Below are 18301 nucleotides of genomic sequence, written 5' to 3'. Positions count from 1 at the left end.
TACTTATTTACAATAATATATTATTTAATACAATTTTATTGTCGACGTATCACAATTAAATTTTTAATTATAATAAAGGTTATTCCTTCTTTTTAATATTTATATTTTGCTACATTTATTATACATGCTTATATATATATTTCAAAAAAAAAAAATTTATTAAGAATAAGAGGAATTTATACTATACTAATTTAAATCATGTAGTATGTATATTTGTAAATATTGGCGTTTAGTGAATCTATACATTGTGTTTTGTTTAATTAATTATTTTGTTTCAGTTTTATTTTACTTTGTATAAAATTCTATTTTATATTAAAATAAGTTTGGCAGCCCTTGTTTAGTTTATTTGTTCGTAGTTATCATAATAAATATTAGAATATTATAAATCCCTCGGCGTGTAATTAGTTTTTAATATTTATTTTAAAAAAAATTAAAATTAAAGCAATTAAAATCAAATTGTAAAAAGATATTTCACTAACTATCTGATATTAACATTTTGTTTTTGAGATATGTTGAGGATATGCTTGACAACTCGGTTGATAAAAATTTTTAATGAAGTTCCATGAATGTACTTTATTCTTTTGGAAATAATGTTTTAAATATGGAACAAACAGAATTAATTATTAATGGAATTAAGTCTTTTATTTTACAAAATATTTCTAAATATAAATGTAGGTAAGTGGCGTGTTTTTTAAATTTTTTGAACGGATACATTTTTATGAATGTATGTATGCTCTTTTATTTCAAATTTCATTCAAAATCAGAAACACCAGCATTAGTATTATTTTTAATATTTAAAGTTAAAAATTAATCAAATATTTTGACAACTAAAGTAAGTGAATGTACAATGTAGGTATTTTATGTAAAATTCAAAACGTAATACTATTTGATATACTATTGCCGATTCTAAATTAAATTTAAAAATTAAAAGAATTAACATACAAAAACTTTTATGGAATTTATTTGAAATTATTTAAAAAACAATATTCAAAGAATTATATGAATAAAACAATCTCAAACCAAACAATTTGGTATCTCCGATTAAATTAAATTAATTAATTAATCCGTATTTTTCGCATTAACATAATTTAGAAAATTTATGCTTTTAAACTGTAAACTAAATAATTTTCCCTAATCGTTTTAATAATAATGTAGTTGAAGTAGTTCATAATGTAATAATTATATGTAAATTGAATATCTTTATATATTAAAAAAAAAACAAAAAATGAAAAACTAAAATCAAAAATAACATGAATAAAAAAAAATATTTTTAAAATTTTTAAATAAAAGTTACTGCTACAGGTACTTAAACTTAAAATAATTCCATAATCTATACATTAATCATGATTCCTTTTGTTCTGTTAAATGTTTAGTTTTTGCTAATTCTTGTAATCTTTCTGATTCATGTGGACCAGTTGCCTTTACCATGTCAGAGAATATTCCATTTGGATTTTGTAATAAAGTGTATGGTGTATCAAACTCGGAAACTTTACCAAAATTCATTACTAATATTCTATCCGAATCCATAATTGTGTGTAATCTATGAGCGATTGTAAGTACAGTACATGACGAGAATTTGTTACGAATTGTTTCTTGAATTAAAGCATCAGTACTAAAAAGAAAGTATTGTATCAATTAATATTTACATAGAGCATTACATATATGTATTTACATTAATATTTTAAATACATATATTTATATATCAATATATTATATATATATATGTATTTTATTTACATAGAGCATAATACTTACTGTGGATCAACATTTGCTGTTGCTTCATCTAAAACTAATATTTTATTATTTCTAAGTATTGCACGTGCCAAGCAAACTAATTGTCTTTGTCCCACACTGTAATTGCTACCTCCAGCCATAACCGCTGATTGAAGACCCAAATTTCCGCTTGCAATGTCCTTTAATTCAACTGATTCAAGTGCACTCCATAGATCAGCATCACGATATTCCTCAAATGGATCTAAGTTTCTATATAAAAAAATTAAAATATTGTTAAAAAAAATTTTAAGTAAAGAAAGTATTGTAGAAGTGGTATGCAACAGCTATTTACCTTCTCAAAGTTCCTGAAAATAAAACTGGATCTTGTGGAATAATTGATATTTTTGATCTTAGTTTATTTAAAACTACTGAATCAGTTTTTATGTCATCAATAAAAATATCGCCTTCAATTTTAGCAAGACGAAATAAAGCTCCAATAACAGACGATTTTCCAGCACCAGTTCTACCAACAATTCCAATCTATTTGATAAAAAGAAAAATGAAAAAACATATAGTATAAATTTAAAGATATTTTATTTCATTTATTGACTAGGTACCTTTTCTTGTGGTTTTATAACAAAATTTAAATTATTAAGTACTGGATCAGCTCCGTCATAGTATCGATATCTGACATTTCTAAACTCAATTTTGCCATGTTCAGGCCAAGTTTTTCGTTGCTCAACTATTTTATCAGGTTGTTTTTCTGCTTCTAATTCACGATATTCTAATATACGTTCAACTGCCATCATCTGATTAGCTACTTCGGCACTTTGTCGAATACCCCATTGCAATAAAAATGCCAAGGACATTGATTGAGTGATTGCTAAGCCCACATCTGAACCCATAACATCTAAAATTATATTGGTTAGATTTAGAAATTACATAAAATTTATTTTATTAATTCTTAAAAGTATTTCTGAAAACGTCTTAAAGGTAAATAGAAATATAAATATTAATGCATAAATTAATGATTTGGATATATTCTATTATCAAAGTATAAGAGGCTTATGAAACTTGCAGGAATAATATTATATATTTTACCTGTATCAAAAAGTAGGAAATAAAATGTAACACATGTCATAAAAATTAAACAAATCAAATCCAACGATAAACCAAATGCCGTTGAAGTGCTTATAAACATATACCATGATCCTGAATGAAGATCTTGATGATTGTCAAATTCCTGTATTAGCTCAGTTTGTGCTCCGAAAGCTCGAATTGTTGAAAGGCCACTTAGTGTTGCTGCCAAATGCGTAAAAACTGGTGATCGAGCTAGAAAACAAACAATTCGACAAATAATTTTTTTGTATAATTTTAATCACACATTTTTGAAACTTACTAACTCCTTCAAGCCGTTTGATATTTTTAGATGTCTTTAAGTATATCTTCCGGACAAGCATGAATAATGCACCTAATAAAACTAAAGGTACAGCAAAAATCGGTCTAACGGTTAGAGTCACGATAATGGCGCCAAACATATTTAAAATTATTTGAGTTGCATCTAACATTGCCTTTGGTAACAGTTCATCAACTGCACCCATATCTTTTGAAAAACGATTTAAAATTCGACCTGATGGATTTGTATCAAAAAATCGCATTGGTGCCTGAAATTTTTTTTAAAATAAGAAAATTAGCATTTAACATAAACTTTTGTCTACAAAAGTTTTTTAGAGTTTAATGCTTACCATCACAATTCCTTTGAACATTGCGTCATGAAGTTTTTGAGAGGCACGTACTGCTAAGGTATAAAATGTTTCAGACCTTATGATACCAATTGTAAATATTGATAAAATAATAGCTCCATGAATATATATACAGGTGTCAGTATTTATCAAAGAATCTTTTCTAATCTCATTAAGATGTGATATTCTATCCATATGATCCTGCAATTGTTTTATACTAATTTTAGATACTTCGTCATTATTACCGACTTTACTGCCTTTAAGCATTGTCTGATTTTGATTTAAATAATCGCGCAACTCTTCTTGACTTGTCCAGAAAGATACCCAAAAATCGGCTAAACTTACTGCCGCTTGTGTTATAAGAAATAAGCATAGCACAAAACCGACGATTACAAAATGAGCACCTGCTCGTAAATAATTTCCAATTAAAGAACCTTTAACGGTTCCTTTCGAACTCTGTTCTAAATTTTGATTTTCGTCTTTGTCATCATCTCTTTCTTCTTCATTTTCCTCATCACTATTTGATTCAGTACTTCTAAGAGAGTGATGCGATGAACCTAAAGATCGACTTGATGATCTTCTCCTCGATTGTTGGCCTTCAGCGTTTGCATCAGTTTCGTTATCATTTTCAAGTAATTCTGCGAAATCTATTCCACTTTTAGATAATTTTTGAGGTGGTCCCTGAATTTGAATTTTGCCCTATAAAAGTTGTTTCAAATTAAAAATAAAATGTTAAGAGAAATAGAAAAATTAAATAACCCTACATTATTTAAGATCACAACCCAATCGGCTTCCTTCAAAAAATGTACTTGATGTGTGACTAATATTCTAGTTAAAGAACGTCTCCCTAAACGACCTCTTGGTCCAATGACTTCATCGAATAAATGTTTACCTACATGTGCATCCACAGCGCTAAGTGGATCATCTAGTAAATAAATGTCAGCTTCTCGGTAAACTGCACGAGCCAGGCTATATTTTAAGGAAAATTATTTAAATTCGTGGTACATGTTTAGAAAATTAAATGAAGACAACCAACATTTATCCATCTTTTTTGTACATACCTAATTCTTGCTTTTTGACCACCAGATAATGATGCACCCTTTTCACCTATAACGGTTCTGTCACCATCAGCAAATTGTTCAAAATCTTTAACTAACGCGCACGATTTGACAACTGCATCATAACGACTTTTTTCCATATCTTGACCAAACAATATGTTTTGCCTCACGGTAGCTGCAAAAACCCATGGCTCTTGTGTTGCGTAAGATACTTTTCCGTTAACTTCAAGTGCTCCTTTTAATAACGGTAATTCTTCCAAAATTATTTGTAATAAGGAAGATTTACCAGCTCCGACCGAACCAACAATTCCTATTAATTGACCACGTTTTATTTCTAAATTAATATTGTCTAAAGTTAAATTTTCCTGCTTCTTCTTCCCGTTAGATAATTTTCTTTTCCCAGATTTCTTTTCACTAGGATTTTCATATAGTTCCCAATGGGCTGAAGCATTTTTTAAAACTATAGCTGGCATCGAATCATATAAACTATTTCTATATGGTTTTGTTTGAATTGAATTCCGATTAATTTTATGGGCATTATTTATGTCACCATTTCCTGTTTTAAAATTAGTTAAGTTACTTGAATTTTCAGTTTTATGCATAGAAGGTGGCTTCTCTTCATATTCTAAAAATTTTTGTAAACGTTTAAATGCAACTAAAGCTTCAGCAATTTCTGCTACCCCACGAACAAACATTTGTGACATTGTCCAAGCGATCACATTAAAATATGATGATATAACAAAAATACGAGCAGCTGTAATTTCAGCATCGGTTAAAGCCATTGTCATCATTGTACAAAACATTGCAGCACGTGTCGTAAACATATTAAAAGTCATATATAAAGCACGAACATGAGAGTTTTTACGCACAATCTTCAACTCAAGTTTTCTTGCTAATGTAATAAGTTTAGAAAATGGAACTTCCCAAGCATACATTTTGATAACCTTTTTGAAAATATTGTAAGAAAAAAAATTTATTGAAATGGAATTTAAAATTGAGAAAACAGAAGCATTTCAACTTCAATATTGAGTAAAATGCCAAATTATTAATGATGTATTTATTTCTTCTATTTAAAATATACTACTTAATACCTGAATTCCTGATATTATTTCATCCATAAATCGAACGCGTTCATCTGTTCTCATCGCAGTTTGATAACGAAATTTTGATGATAATTTTCCAGCATATGCTGCAAAAATTCGCAGAATTTAAAATAATTTTTACTGTTTTTGCAAAAAAAAATAATGTTCAACTTACATTGAATTGGAACAACAAAAAATATTACAACAATTCCTACTATACCAGCCCAACGTATTTCATTCCACAGAAGAACACCAACAATTATTGATAGTAGTGGTGCTGACCACATCGAATTTATAAAAACAGCAAAAATGTCAAAACGACTGACATCATTCGATAAAAGATTTACTACTTTACCAGGTGCTGTATCACCTAACGCTGTTCTCGATAATTTTAATGATTTACGATAAATTAAACTGCATACTGCTACACGAAACTTCATACCCATATGAAACGCATTCATTGTAAAATGATTAAATGTTAATAAACTAACTGCTGTCGATAACACTAAACCTCCACCATAATAATACGCTTCGTTATTATTTTCTTTATCCTTTGGATCTAATCTATAAAGAAGAACAAAATAAAAGAAAATTCAAAATATAAAAAAATTAATCCTTTATTAGTTAGTTTTTATAAAGCAATAAAGCATTTTTCATTTTTACAAAAACTTTTTAGTTTTCTTTTCATCTTACCGAAAAAATAATAAAAGTTGTCCTAATAGAATGGGTTGTAGTAGTCTTATACATAATTCATTAAAAGCCGTCAATATAGCTAAAACACCAACTTCCCTCCAAAATGTTAAAAACATAGCCTTTATTAAGCTTGGTTTTTTTGTTTCTAATTGTTTTGCCCATTGTCTGGAATTAAAAGAGTAAAAAAAATTTTTAAAAATTTGTGTATAAATTTAAATTTATATATTTAAAAGAAATTGGAACTCTCCAAAAATGGAAATAAAAAATTGTTCGACTTAATCCAGTATTCACGCAAAGAGTGTGTTTCTTCCAAATTCATAAACATTTTCAGTTTTTATTAACGGGGAAATTATTGATAATTTTGATAAAGCATTATTCTATACTTAATGAACACCTGTTACAATTTTCTATTACCCTTAGCCTAATCATGATTCATAAAGATTTTATGAAAGTTACAAAAAAAGTTATTTTTTGCTTTTAATTTGATAACAATAATCAATTTTTGACTCTACTATTATTCTATATATTGTTCTTCTATTACTATTGATTCTACTATTATTCTATTTCTATATATTGCAATTGAATTATCTTTTTAAACTTGCTTACTCGTAGCAGGTTTTATTGATTAGTTTTTTCGTTGTAACGTTGTATTATAGATTCAAAAAGTGTTTTTGAAAAAATCCCATTGCTGACATGAACCTTAATTGGTACATCTTGTATTTTATTGGTGCAAGTTATTGTTGAAGATTAAGTATGTCTATGTTGCTTTTTACGTTTGTATTTAGTATATTATGTACATGCAGCAATTGTTTCTTTGGTTTTTAAGCATTTGTAAACCAAAATTGTTATGCATATTTATAGTTAATGTTAAATAATTAAACATGTAATTAAACACATCATTATTGGATGGACCACTTGTATGCTCAGCGACCACTAGGGGCTGCCCATAGGGTGGGGTTTTTTCTCCACTTTTGTGGTTTTTGGTTATGGACTAGCTACTTCTGAGATTGGAGCGATTAGCATTCGGATTCATTAGCTATGCTAACGACTATGGTCGTGATGATCCAGGTCGCTTTGGAGGATGATGGGACTGGTTCCCTTGGATTTGCTTGAAGTGGCTGGACGGGCTACAACTCCATTCTGGGGGAAGTTGGATTGGATACGGAGCTCCTGGAGGCATCGAACTTAGGTTCTATTCGCCTTTGGACGAAGCTTCCTCCGTTTTTCAGGCGGAGGTCTTCCCGGCGGCCCGCGGTATTTTTTCATCTTTATAGTTTCCGACAGCCAGGCTGCTCTGGCGGTACTGAAATCATCAAATTTTAAATCGAAGCTAGTCTAGGGTTGCTTCAATAATCTGAAAAGATTAAGTATGAATAATAAAGTCACTCCTTTGCGGGTCTCTTATAGTTATTCAGGGATACACGGAAATGACGAGGCCGATTATCTGGCGAAGTTGGAGGCAAATGCCTCCTTCATCGGGCCTGGTCCGAACGTGGGCCATTCTGTTAGGTGTCTTGACCAGGTCGTGGCTGCTTGAGTGGAAAGGCGCGCTTCGGAGTTTTGGCGCTCCCGTGCGGAGCTATTGCGGTCCAAAGATTTATTTGGTCGACGGATCGCGGGCATTCCTGATATTGTAAGGCAGAGCCGCTCTTCACTGAGGGTTCTATCGTGGTTTGTCACTGGGCATGGAGAAACTCATATTTACATAAAATTGGCAGATCAAATACGCTGCGATGTAGATTTTGCGACCGAACCGCGGAGGACTCCACTCTTGTCCTATTTGAGTGCGATGGCTTGGCCCGCTCTAGATACAGAATTTTCGGGGCCATGAGCTTGGATTCTTATGAATCGTTATGCATGGCGGACCTGTTAAAATTTATCGGAAACCTGACTCTTGAGTTCTAACGATCTGGTGCGGAATGCACAAAAGACTTATATGGTCGAGATGCTGATTAAATTTGCACACATCACATAACATCACATAATTAAACACATCCATACTCACATATATTAATGAAATCAACTACCGTAGAATCAATAGCTTACAGTGAAACCGATTAATAGCCATATTTCTAAATTAATTAAAAAAATAATTAAAAGCGCTTTCATACCATAGAAAGGATAAGAGTTTAAAAGTACTTTTATACAAAATAAATGCGCTTCTGGAAGTTTGTAGAATGCTTTTGGCAAATTTTATTATTTCTGAAAAATATTTTTGAAATTCCATAATGGTTTCCAAAATAAAAATTTCCATACAATCACATTTATTTTTAGAACAACGCAATTGAATCTAAAATTATTTTGTAATAATTAATTGCATTATTCCAAGACAACGAAATTCCTTTAAATATTAAAAGTACGACGTGTAAGTAAAATATATACATATGTACATAATAATTAATATAAGTATGTGTTTATTAATCTGGAATAACAAGTAGGACATGTTTAGCACAATATATTTTTAAACGCCTTACAACTACAATATTAAATTTGCGAAAATTGCGTCTTTTAGTTAAAAGTTTTATAGTTTATTAAAAAATTGATTTAAGTAGAAAGTATAATCAATAAAAGTTTCTATACATGTACATACATAGGTACATTCTTACAATATGCTACAAAATGAAAAGGAGTAGTCATCGTCCCTTATAATGTAGCTTTCCACCATAAATGCTTTATACCTTATATGTAGAAATGTAAGAATTATATGCATTTGTTCTAGTATTTAGTTTTTAAGGAAAATAGCTCTGTGTGTCAATTGTTTAATGAATAGCACAAATTTTCTTTTCTTATCGTGAAATGAATAAAAAAAATAAAAACTTTATTCAAGTTTTATAGTTCGAAAAATGAAAACTTTTTTTTTTTAATTTTTTTCTTTATTGTTCTCAAAATGTCGAACAATACATTTGAAAGAAAATGTCAATAATATGAACAATAAAAAAAAAGTAAAAAAAAAAATGAAAAGGAAAGTGTACAGAAACTGTAAATTGTAGCCTTTCAATATGAGGGAAAGAGTAGAAACAACTCTGCTCCGGCTTTTAACAAAGAGAAAAGCAAAACAAAAAAGTAACAATGAAATCTGTTATCCTTACAATTATAGGTAGGAAACAAAAATCACTAAACTTTGATTTGTTTTTAACAATGCTTTAAAAATTCAAAATAAAACAAAAAATCAGAAAAAAATTCTTTTGATCTATTTGCTTTCGTTTTCAATTTATATTTATGTGTTTCGTATGTAGGTATGTGTGTTATAGGGATTTAAATTCGAAGTCATATAAGTTGGTTTTATTTCCTACATTCAGTTGAATAAAGTAACGTAAAAAGGATATGTCTTTGATTTACTATGATAAAATAGCAATTATTCAACAGTAATAGAAAATAAAACTTTAGAATTAGTTTTCATAAGTTTTTATTTTTTTTTGTCGGTCGCGGTTGAAATTTCAAGGTACACGCAAATAAGTTAAATGCAGAAACAATAATATAAGTTAAATAATGGAAAATAGAATAAAATTTTGAGATTTTAAGTATAGAATTCAATACTGTGTTAGTAAATTTAATAACATAAACGCGTTTGTAACACAATACTTCCAAAAAACACGAAATACTTAGTTATGCAATTTTACTGATTTGAATTTCAGCTGTTTAGGGTTATTTCACGACGATATTCGTGATTTTATTAAATAATTTCTCTAAAACTAATTTCCGAAAATTTTTTCGTAATAGAAAACTACATTTTAATAAAAGAATAATAAAAAATTTCTTAGTAAAGCTAAAAAAACGTTCTTAAAATTCTATTTTTCTAACACTTTAATTTTCTGATAATACACCGTTATTTCAATATACCATAGCCTTTTGATATCGCAAAAATTATATAATTATTTGAAGTAATATTATTAAAAGAAAGATTATTATAGCCATTACAGCCATTATTTCTGCCAGCATCGTTTATTCATCAAATTGTGCACATGCTACAAATTCCACAATGACGCATTCTTTACAAGCTTTAGAAAGATTAGGATTTAATTCTCTACTTTTTTATTCAAAAGCACATAAAAATTTTTTACACACCTAGATTTTTTATATCAGATTTTCATATATAACATAACAAAATCATACCATTTTAATAAATTATATGGTATGCATTCAAAGAGCCCTTCAATTGAAATTTCTTTGAAACAACACACACCTTGAAAACATTTTTAATCATAAAATATTTATATTAACAAAATACAATACTAATAGGTTCCCTTGCATTCTAATAATCTATGAACCCAATCCTATGGTAATTAGGAATTTTTAATGATAATTGTCTAGTACGTGAGTATAAACCCTGATTGATTTTTTCACAAATTTTCACTTTATTATCATATCATAATTTTATACAAAATATTTTATAATTTTTTATTTTCTCTTATATTTTCGTTATTATTTCAATTAGTATTCTAAAATCGAATTTATTGGCTCTTATAAATTTCTTCCTTTATTAGTTCTTGTAAATGTGTACAATACACGGAACAGAAAAAAAAACACTAAGATATTTCGGCTCTATTATTATGCATAGCAAGCATTTTTGTCACATATAGAAGAACACTAGTCTGCATTGGGCATACTCATGTTCATGTTGATAAAAATGGACAATAAAAATGAAATAAATATTGACAATAATATCAATAGAGTCATTCATATGATAATACAGGCACGTTTACGTACATTATGGGATGTACAGAGTAAGCCTTTTTTAATGATACACTTTTTATTCAAACTAATTGAATATGAGCAAATAGGCTTTTTGAATAATCAATTAATAACTTAGAAGAAAAATGCATTCCTTTGCTTTTAATTTATTCTTGTTGTGTTTTTCAAAATATTCAAAGTAGAAAATACATAAAGTCTTACTAAAGATTGTGCACTACAAACTTAAATATTAAAGAATATAAACTTTAAACTACTTCTCTCCAAAGTTTTTAAACTGATTTGAGTATTTGTAAATTTAGGGAACTTCTAAAATCACTTAAGAAAAATTCATTGCAATAATTTAACTTTAGTCCAAGAACTACGTTTTAATAGAAAAATATTTCAATAGGAAAATATAAAAAATTTATAATTCTATACGATAATCATAAATTCATCATCAATGTTTATAATGAAGACAAACTAGTTCAATAATTTTTATTCACCTTGTACATATATTTATAATGATAAATGATAAATATATGTTAGCATATGTTATGTAAACACATAAGTATTATGCATATTATATATTTATATATTTAGTACATTTATGTATATTAAGTTTATAATGGATGGCACTTTGCTGACACCTCGTTTTTTATCAAGTCAATTTGTTTTCCTTTATTATTTTATTTGTTAAAAAAAAAAAAATACTTTATTTGGGTGGGAAAATTTGTCAAAATGATTATTGTAAATATTTTTTGTCAGACTGCCTATACAATGGTCTAAAAACCGTTTTATACACCAAGGGAAAAATGTGTTCTGATATGAACATTGAATTTTATGATGATTTTATTGTCCTTGAAATAGTCAGTATGTTTTTTGCCACTCTATACCTTCATATTTTTATATCTGATAGAATTAATAAAAACATTTTGAATAATTCATATTGCTATAATCATGAAGATTTTGTTTAGAGTAAATTCTTCCTTGTATCATGTTATTAAAGGGACACATGTAATAGAATCCATTTAATTCAACAATAGCAAATGTACATATAACAGCAAAGTCATTATTTAATTTTGTTTTCTGTGATGTCACTTGAAGAAAAATAAATTTTTGTCACTTTAATTTGGGAAACAACAAATTATGTCTCTTATAAGAAATAAAATTAAATAGAAAACAACAGCAGTTAAACTCATTGGTCCAATAACTTGTTGTTACGCGAGAAAGAGAGCTTAAAAAGCAAAATTTCCTAAGTATAGGTCTTTTTTGCTCTGGACAAATTTTATCACCCTGCTTTGGAAGTAGAATCGAGTCTCGAATACCGTATATAAAAGGTACTTATTGGTATTGAAATTTACAAGTAAGTAAGTGTTTTTTTTTTAGATAACACGAACTAACTATAATAAATTTTTAGCATTAAATACAAAACAGCATTTAATTTGTAAACTACCTGGAACTAGTATGGTAGTAGTTATGGTTTGCAAAATTTTGAATATTTTTTAAAAATTTGTTACAGATTATTTATTTTCAAAACGGTTATATTGTACGAGATAGAAAATTTAAGTGTTCTACACCATTAAATCTATTAGAAAATTTGTTCGCACTCCCATTCCCTTTTAAGTTACAACTCCTTAAGGTTGGGAATTAAATGAGGATTAAATCAGTTATCGCCGAATAACTTTTCTATTACACGCCAAATCAAATATCCTGCACACTTTCATATATTTGAACATATTATGTGCATATATGTATGTTCATAATTACTTATATACACATAAATATTTGAACAAATTTCTTTCTCGTCTTACCATTCCCGAATTATTTCCACTCAAATATATTCCCTGTTTGTTTCCTATTTATGTTACAATAATATTATTCTCTTGTCGAATAGAAGAATTTAATTTGTATTGCTTAGCTATTTTGTAATACAATTCAAACTCTATTCTGAAAATGATTACTTTAATACTTCCCCTTAATTTATGCAATATCATGTGGTAATGAGATTTATAATACATTATTTGTGTCTTATTTAGATATGTACATTATTTTGATTATTTTAAGTCTTAATGGATACGCCTTATTTTACAAGCCATGAATTGGACCGATCGCATTTTCATATTTGACTTGAATTCTATTAATTTTTCTAATTTATTAATTTTACCGATTGTTTACTGTATTTTATAGTTTCTTACCTGATACTACTTACTTAATTGAAATAATTTGCTGAAAATCATACTCATAATCTTATTGTATTTGTAATTTGTATTTACTTTAAAGTTTTTTACAAAAAAAAAAAACAAAATTAAAATCAAATTATTTCCTTTGAAAATTTTACTACATTATAATAAAGTACTTAGAATACTAACGAATGAATACCCTAATAACTTCCTATTTATATTACGTAACAAAATCAGAGAGCACATTCAGATCAGATTCATGAATATGTATATGTATGTATGTATTGAAGTACATCGTTATAAAGAAAGCGCTAATTCTTCCCATCAAGTATGCTAAAATTTTTTTTTTATTGTCTAGTAATTAAAGTAATTATTTCATTTTTCAAACAAGCATATTAAATAAATTATCGCTTATAAAAACCTTTAATAGCAACAAAATGTAATGATTTCGCATAGTTGAACTACGTGCCTATACATTATGTTCGTTCCAATCTATGAAAAATTTATAAAAATAAAGTATGTAAATATACAGGTAATCTACACATATGAATGTACACATACATTTGTACATGGAAATATTGAGTATTTGATGACAAAAGCAAATAAAAAAAAATTTTATCTCTCTTAAGGGTCGAAGTGAAATCAAGGCGCATATCAATTTTTATTTTATCGCAAAATCATCGAATTATTTCACTAGTACACAAGTTTGAAAACAAATAAGGAAAACAAAATAATTTTTATGTATAAACATTTATACAATATGTCGAAATATAATAATAGCAATTTTCGCGCTTAGAATACAAATATGTAAAGAAATTTCTAAGAATTTTTTTGTGTTTAATTTTTTTTATATTCATTATAATTCGTTATATGACGCGCTCTTCTCCACTTTCAAGTATTTGAATTATGAGCTTTTAACAAATTGTTATAGTAACGAAAAATAAAAACAATAGAATTGAGAATTTTGTCATTCTTGTTTACAAAATCAATTTAAAACTAGGTTGCCAATTGCCTCTCACGCTTTAACGAAAATTTACTCAAAATGTTAGAAAATTGGGGGTTTTTTTTAGAGAAGTGTCTAAAATTCAGATTTAACAAGCAAAAGTCCGTAAATAATTGTGTTTGTCTAAATTTCACCACTAACGTGATTAATCGGGATAATCGGATTAAATCCAATTGAAGGTATTCGGTTTAATTGGACCACTGACTCAATAAACCATTGATTTTGAATTGGAAAATATTGTTCTTATAAAAGTAAATAAGCAAATTAAATCATTATTTTTCTAAGGCTAAAAAATTTTTATAATTTCTTTTCGTTTTTTTTTTTATCACTGATCAGTTTTTAGATTTGACTAAGTAAAATTTTTTCATTAGAGGAAGTTGTTTCTATGAACATGATTCGTAAGGCACCTATTGAACAAAAATTTGCTTAAATGTAAATCAGTCCTGCAGGAAATTGAGCTTGTTCCATACTTGTTATGGAATTAGATTTATATGATATTTATATGGGATATATGTAAAATTAGTTTTATATTTAACTGAAGACATCCCTGGTGGAAGTCAACTTCTAAAATAAACAAATTTTTGTTTTCGCTCTAAGTACTGGGAAAACAAATTTTTGTTTTATCAATACTTACAGAGAAAACAAAAATTTTAAGGATTTATTGGTAAAACATTGACTTTTTCGAAATTTTATGAATGAAAGTAATTTGAAATATTTTTTCTAAAGCCGAAAAATTTCGATAAAGTCGAACGTTTGGCAAACTTCAAAACCCAAATGAAAATTATATTTTTTGAATTCATAATTTGTATAAATTGCTTTATCAATTTGAGCCACACAACTTTATTTAAAATTGGTACTCAAACAGATCATTTAAAACTAACTATACAGCATAAATTTTTAAACGTTTTGATTTGTCACAGCATATAATTATAATTTTTTTTAATTGGAATTTCAAACTATTATCAGAGTTGTTATATTTATAATATGTAAGTACTTAGTATGGGACGCAAAAGTATTTTTACAAGTAATTTTGATAGAACAATAAATGCAATGATTTCACAAGGTTTGTATTAAATTCGGCGTATATGTACGTATGTATGTGTGTTTAAAAATAATTTTTATATGAATTTAAATTTGTGTTACAATGTGAATGATCAAACATAATTATACCTTGACTTTTACATAAGAACAAAATTATTGTACTCGAAACCATAAAAACCATGAAGTCTTTAATTTTTTTTCATTAAGTACCTATAAGCCTTTGTAAATAATTATTTCAAAAATAGATGATTTTTCAAATGTTTTGGAGACTTACAAAAAACATTATTTAAATATGAATTTAATAACGTAAAATCGATTACATATGTACATCCATTTTAGAAGAGCTATTACGATTATCGGAAAAATTGTGTAACGTAATTTTAAATTAAGAAAATATTCTATATCAAAAGGAATTATGTTCTATATTATGAGTCAAAGATCTTTTCTTAAATTATCTTGATTTTGATAATATTTTCCTTAACAGGATGCAATTCTTTAATGTCGGAAGGAAATTTTTTTATGATATCAAAAGGATGTGATGAAGTGTTTTCAATAAAACTTTTCAAGACCATATAAGGAAATTATGTATTTGCTTATGGGTGTACTTTGGTGTAGTCGGAAATTCTTTTGGAATTTGTAAAGATTTGAATTGATTATAAATGTTTATTCATAAATTTTTTATTATTTAAACGCTATTATATTAGAGCATTTGTCATAAATTTATTCTCTTTAAGGAGAAAAAATTATAAAAAAAATTATTTTCTTAGACATATTTAGTAAGCATGTATATGTCTATGTATTTATATGCTTACATATGTATATACGTATCAACATAACGTCAACATAAATCAACTATTTCAACTTTACGTCACTGCGAGAAAGATTGTGGTTGACTCCAAAGGAACTAATGAATTTTTTCTTTTGTTAAATATCAATGTCAGAATTAAAAAAATAAAGAACAAGGTATGGAGGTTGATTATAATTTAACTTTGAAATTATTAAAATAATGGAAAAGAACTATTACGGTATTTAGTTAGTTCTTGCAATGCGTGTTAAGTTGTAAGAAGATTTGGGGCTTCAATATTCAAATGAACCTTAGTTCAAAAAAAAATAAAGCCATCAGTAATGTTACGAGTTTTTAAATTATACAATATAAGACCTCAAATATATTAATAAAGATCGGAATGTCCGGAAAACTGAAAAGAACATTTCCTTTACCAATAAAATTTAAACGTATTACATAGACTTTCAAACTTAGGAAAGTAAATTCAAGAATTCATTAGAATAATTGATAACTGTGCTGTTATTCTTCCACCTATAGATAGTGAATTTGAAGTAATAATAAAATGCACGTGCTCCTTCCAAATTTTAATTTTCTTCTCACGAAACAAGTTTTTTAATAACGGCTATTAAATATTAAAAATTCTTTTAATCGGTTTTCGTTTACCGCGATTCTTATCAGCTTTAATCAGAAATAACTTAAAAAAGCTCGTTTAAGAATTTATTTGTTAATCATGGTATGAAAGAATGTTGTAATTATGCCCATAAATATTATGTAAATATGGTAATAAGGGACCCCCTAGAAATATTTTTGTATTGAAATAAATTTAATATAAATTCATCTTAAAGAAATTTTTTCATGTCAAACCGTAATTCTCCAATATTTTTGTACCATTACTTACCATATTTTTCAAATAATAATCTTCTTAGTTTACCAGGTATTTGTGTATATATACTCGTATATTCATAAAAAATCTATTCGGAACTTTATTACTTAAAATTAATAAATGAAAATTTAATAGTAATTTTTATTGTTTTTATGGCATTACGGAAACTATATGCATACTTATATTATAAATATTCAGTTTCACGAATGAAGCTGTTATACTATTATTATACTTAGTAGTTACGTGAATGGTTTATAATACCTCTGTCAGTACATTTTTTTCTGATCTTCACTATTACAATGGTTAAATTTCGATTAGTTTCCTCTTAATATTTTGGGATTTAGCAGAAAAACTTCTTACTTGAATTTGTATTAGCAATAATGCAAATAGATTTTATCAATAATAAACTGAATTTAATTTTTTAAGAAATAAGTTACATACTTACATATTTCCAACTTTTCAATAAAAGGGGGGAAGTACGATTTTGTCACAAATTGAACAAAGATTTTTGGTGTGAATGGTATGGTGAAAATATTTTTTTCTTAAAAACGGTTCAAGTTACTTTTAAATGAATTCTGAAGATTAGTAATTTTTAGTAATCTTTAGTAGTAATAAGTAGTAGTTTATAATTTTAATAATAAAAAATTCTGATACTTAGTATAATAAATTAAATATGTGTACTTATTATGTGTACTTATATCTGTAAAACCTCCCATGAATAATTACCATTCTTACATTTAAATTCTTCATTAAATTTAAACTTTTTATTATAAAAAAAATGCTTTTGGTAGGCTTCGATTATAAATTTGAAATAAATTTTTTATTCTTCATTTCTTTCAAAATTTAGTTTTGGTAGGACAATATAAAATTCTGACACTTGAATAAAAAAGAACCTGAATTTCAATTGATATTAAAAACTTCCGAGCTCAAACACATTAGTTTGCCTTGTAATTAAAACAGTTTAATTTTCGGAATATTTTATTTTCAAATCTTACACACACAATATGATAAGAGAAAATTTTAATTTGTGCACAGAAGATTAAAAGTAACCGTAAGATAAAAAGAACTGCAAAAGGCAAGAGCTGATATCAAAATTTTAATGCATTTGTGGCGTTAAATGATGCGAATGTACACATTGTGTTTAACAGGTATAAAAATTCTTATTTTTTAAAATTTAAATTTACTAAAACAAAACCACAAGTGAATTTTTGGTTTATCAAAAATATTTTCCTTAACAAGATAAAATTTCCTGGAAATACCAGGAACAGATACAAACATTTTTTTTTATTTAAACATTTGAAAAGTAAATGAGGTATACGAAGTCATAATCTTCTTGTATTTTACAAATTTTTGACAGATTAACAATATGTGGCTACCACAGATTTTTATTCTGTCGTACCTATTTGAATATTTTTTTTAAACAAAAATCACAATATGCGATTATACTTCCA

General features: G+C 27.1%; 1 protein-coding gene across 5 annotated transcripts in view; it reads right to left on the bottom strand.

The window, feature by feature from the left end:
- Positions 1-842: 842 nt before the first annotated feature.
- LOC129609876 (ATP-binding cassette sub-family C member 4-like) overlaps positions 843-18301 on the bottom strand; it is a 93660-nt gene continuing 76201 nt past the window's right edge. For all 5 annotated transcript variants that reach the window (XM_055522058.1, XM_055522056.1, XM_055522055.1 and 2 more), the window contains exons 3-14: positions 6289-6453; positions 5771-6159; positions 5605-5702; positions 4517-5457; positions 4220-4424; positions 3459-4154; positions 3113-3377; positions 2815-3045; positions 2331-2623; positions 2066-2253; positions 1756-1983; positions 843-1612 (exon numbers count right to left, since the gene is read on the bottom strand). In XM_055522058.1, the coding sequence (XP_055378033.1) occupies positions 1342-1612; positions 1756-1983; positions 2066-2253; positions 2331-2623; positions 2815-3045; positions 3113-3377; positions 3459-4154; positions 4220-4424; positions 4517-5457; positions 5605-5702; positions 5771-6159; positions 6289-6453 (3970 nt within the window). In that variant the 3' untranslated portion in view covers positions 843-1341. The remainder of the gene's footprint in view (positions 1613-1755; positions 1984-2065; positions 2254-2330; positions 2624-2814; positions 3046-3112; positions 3378-3458; positions 4155-4219; positions 4425-4516; positions 5458-5604; positions 5703-5770; positions 6160-6288; positions 6454-18301) is intronic.

The sequence above is a fragment of the Condylostylus longicornis genome, unplaced genomic scaffold (genome assembly GCF_029603195.1).
Source record: "Condylostylus longicornis isolate FDR11 unplaced genomic scaffold, ASM2960319v2 ptg000040l, whole genome shotgun sequence".
NCBI classification, from domain to species: domain Eukaryota; kingdom Metazoa; phylum Arthropoda; class Insecta; order Diptera; family Dolichopodidae; genus Condylostylus; species Condylostylus longicornis.
Note: the sequence above shows the minus strand (reverse complement) of the source record. Positions and strands in the feature narration are given on the sequence as shown.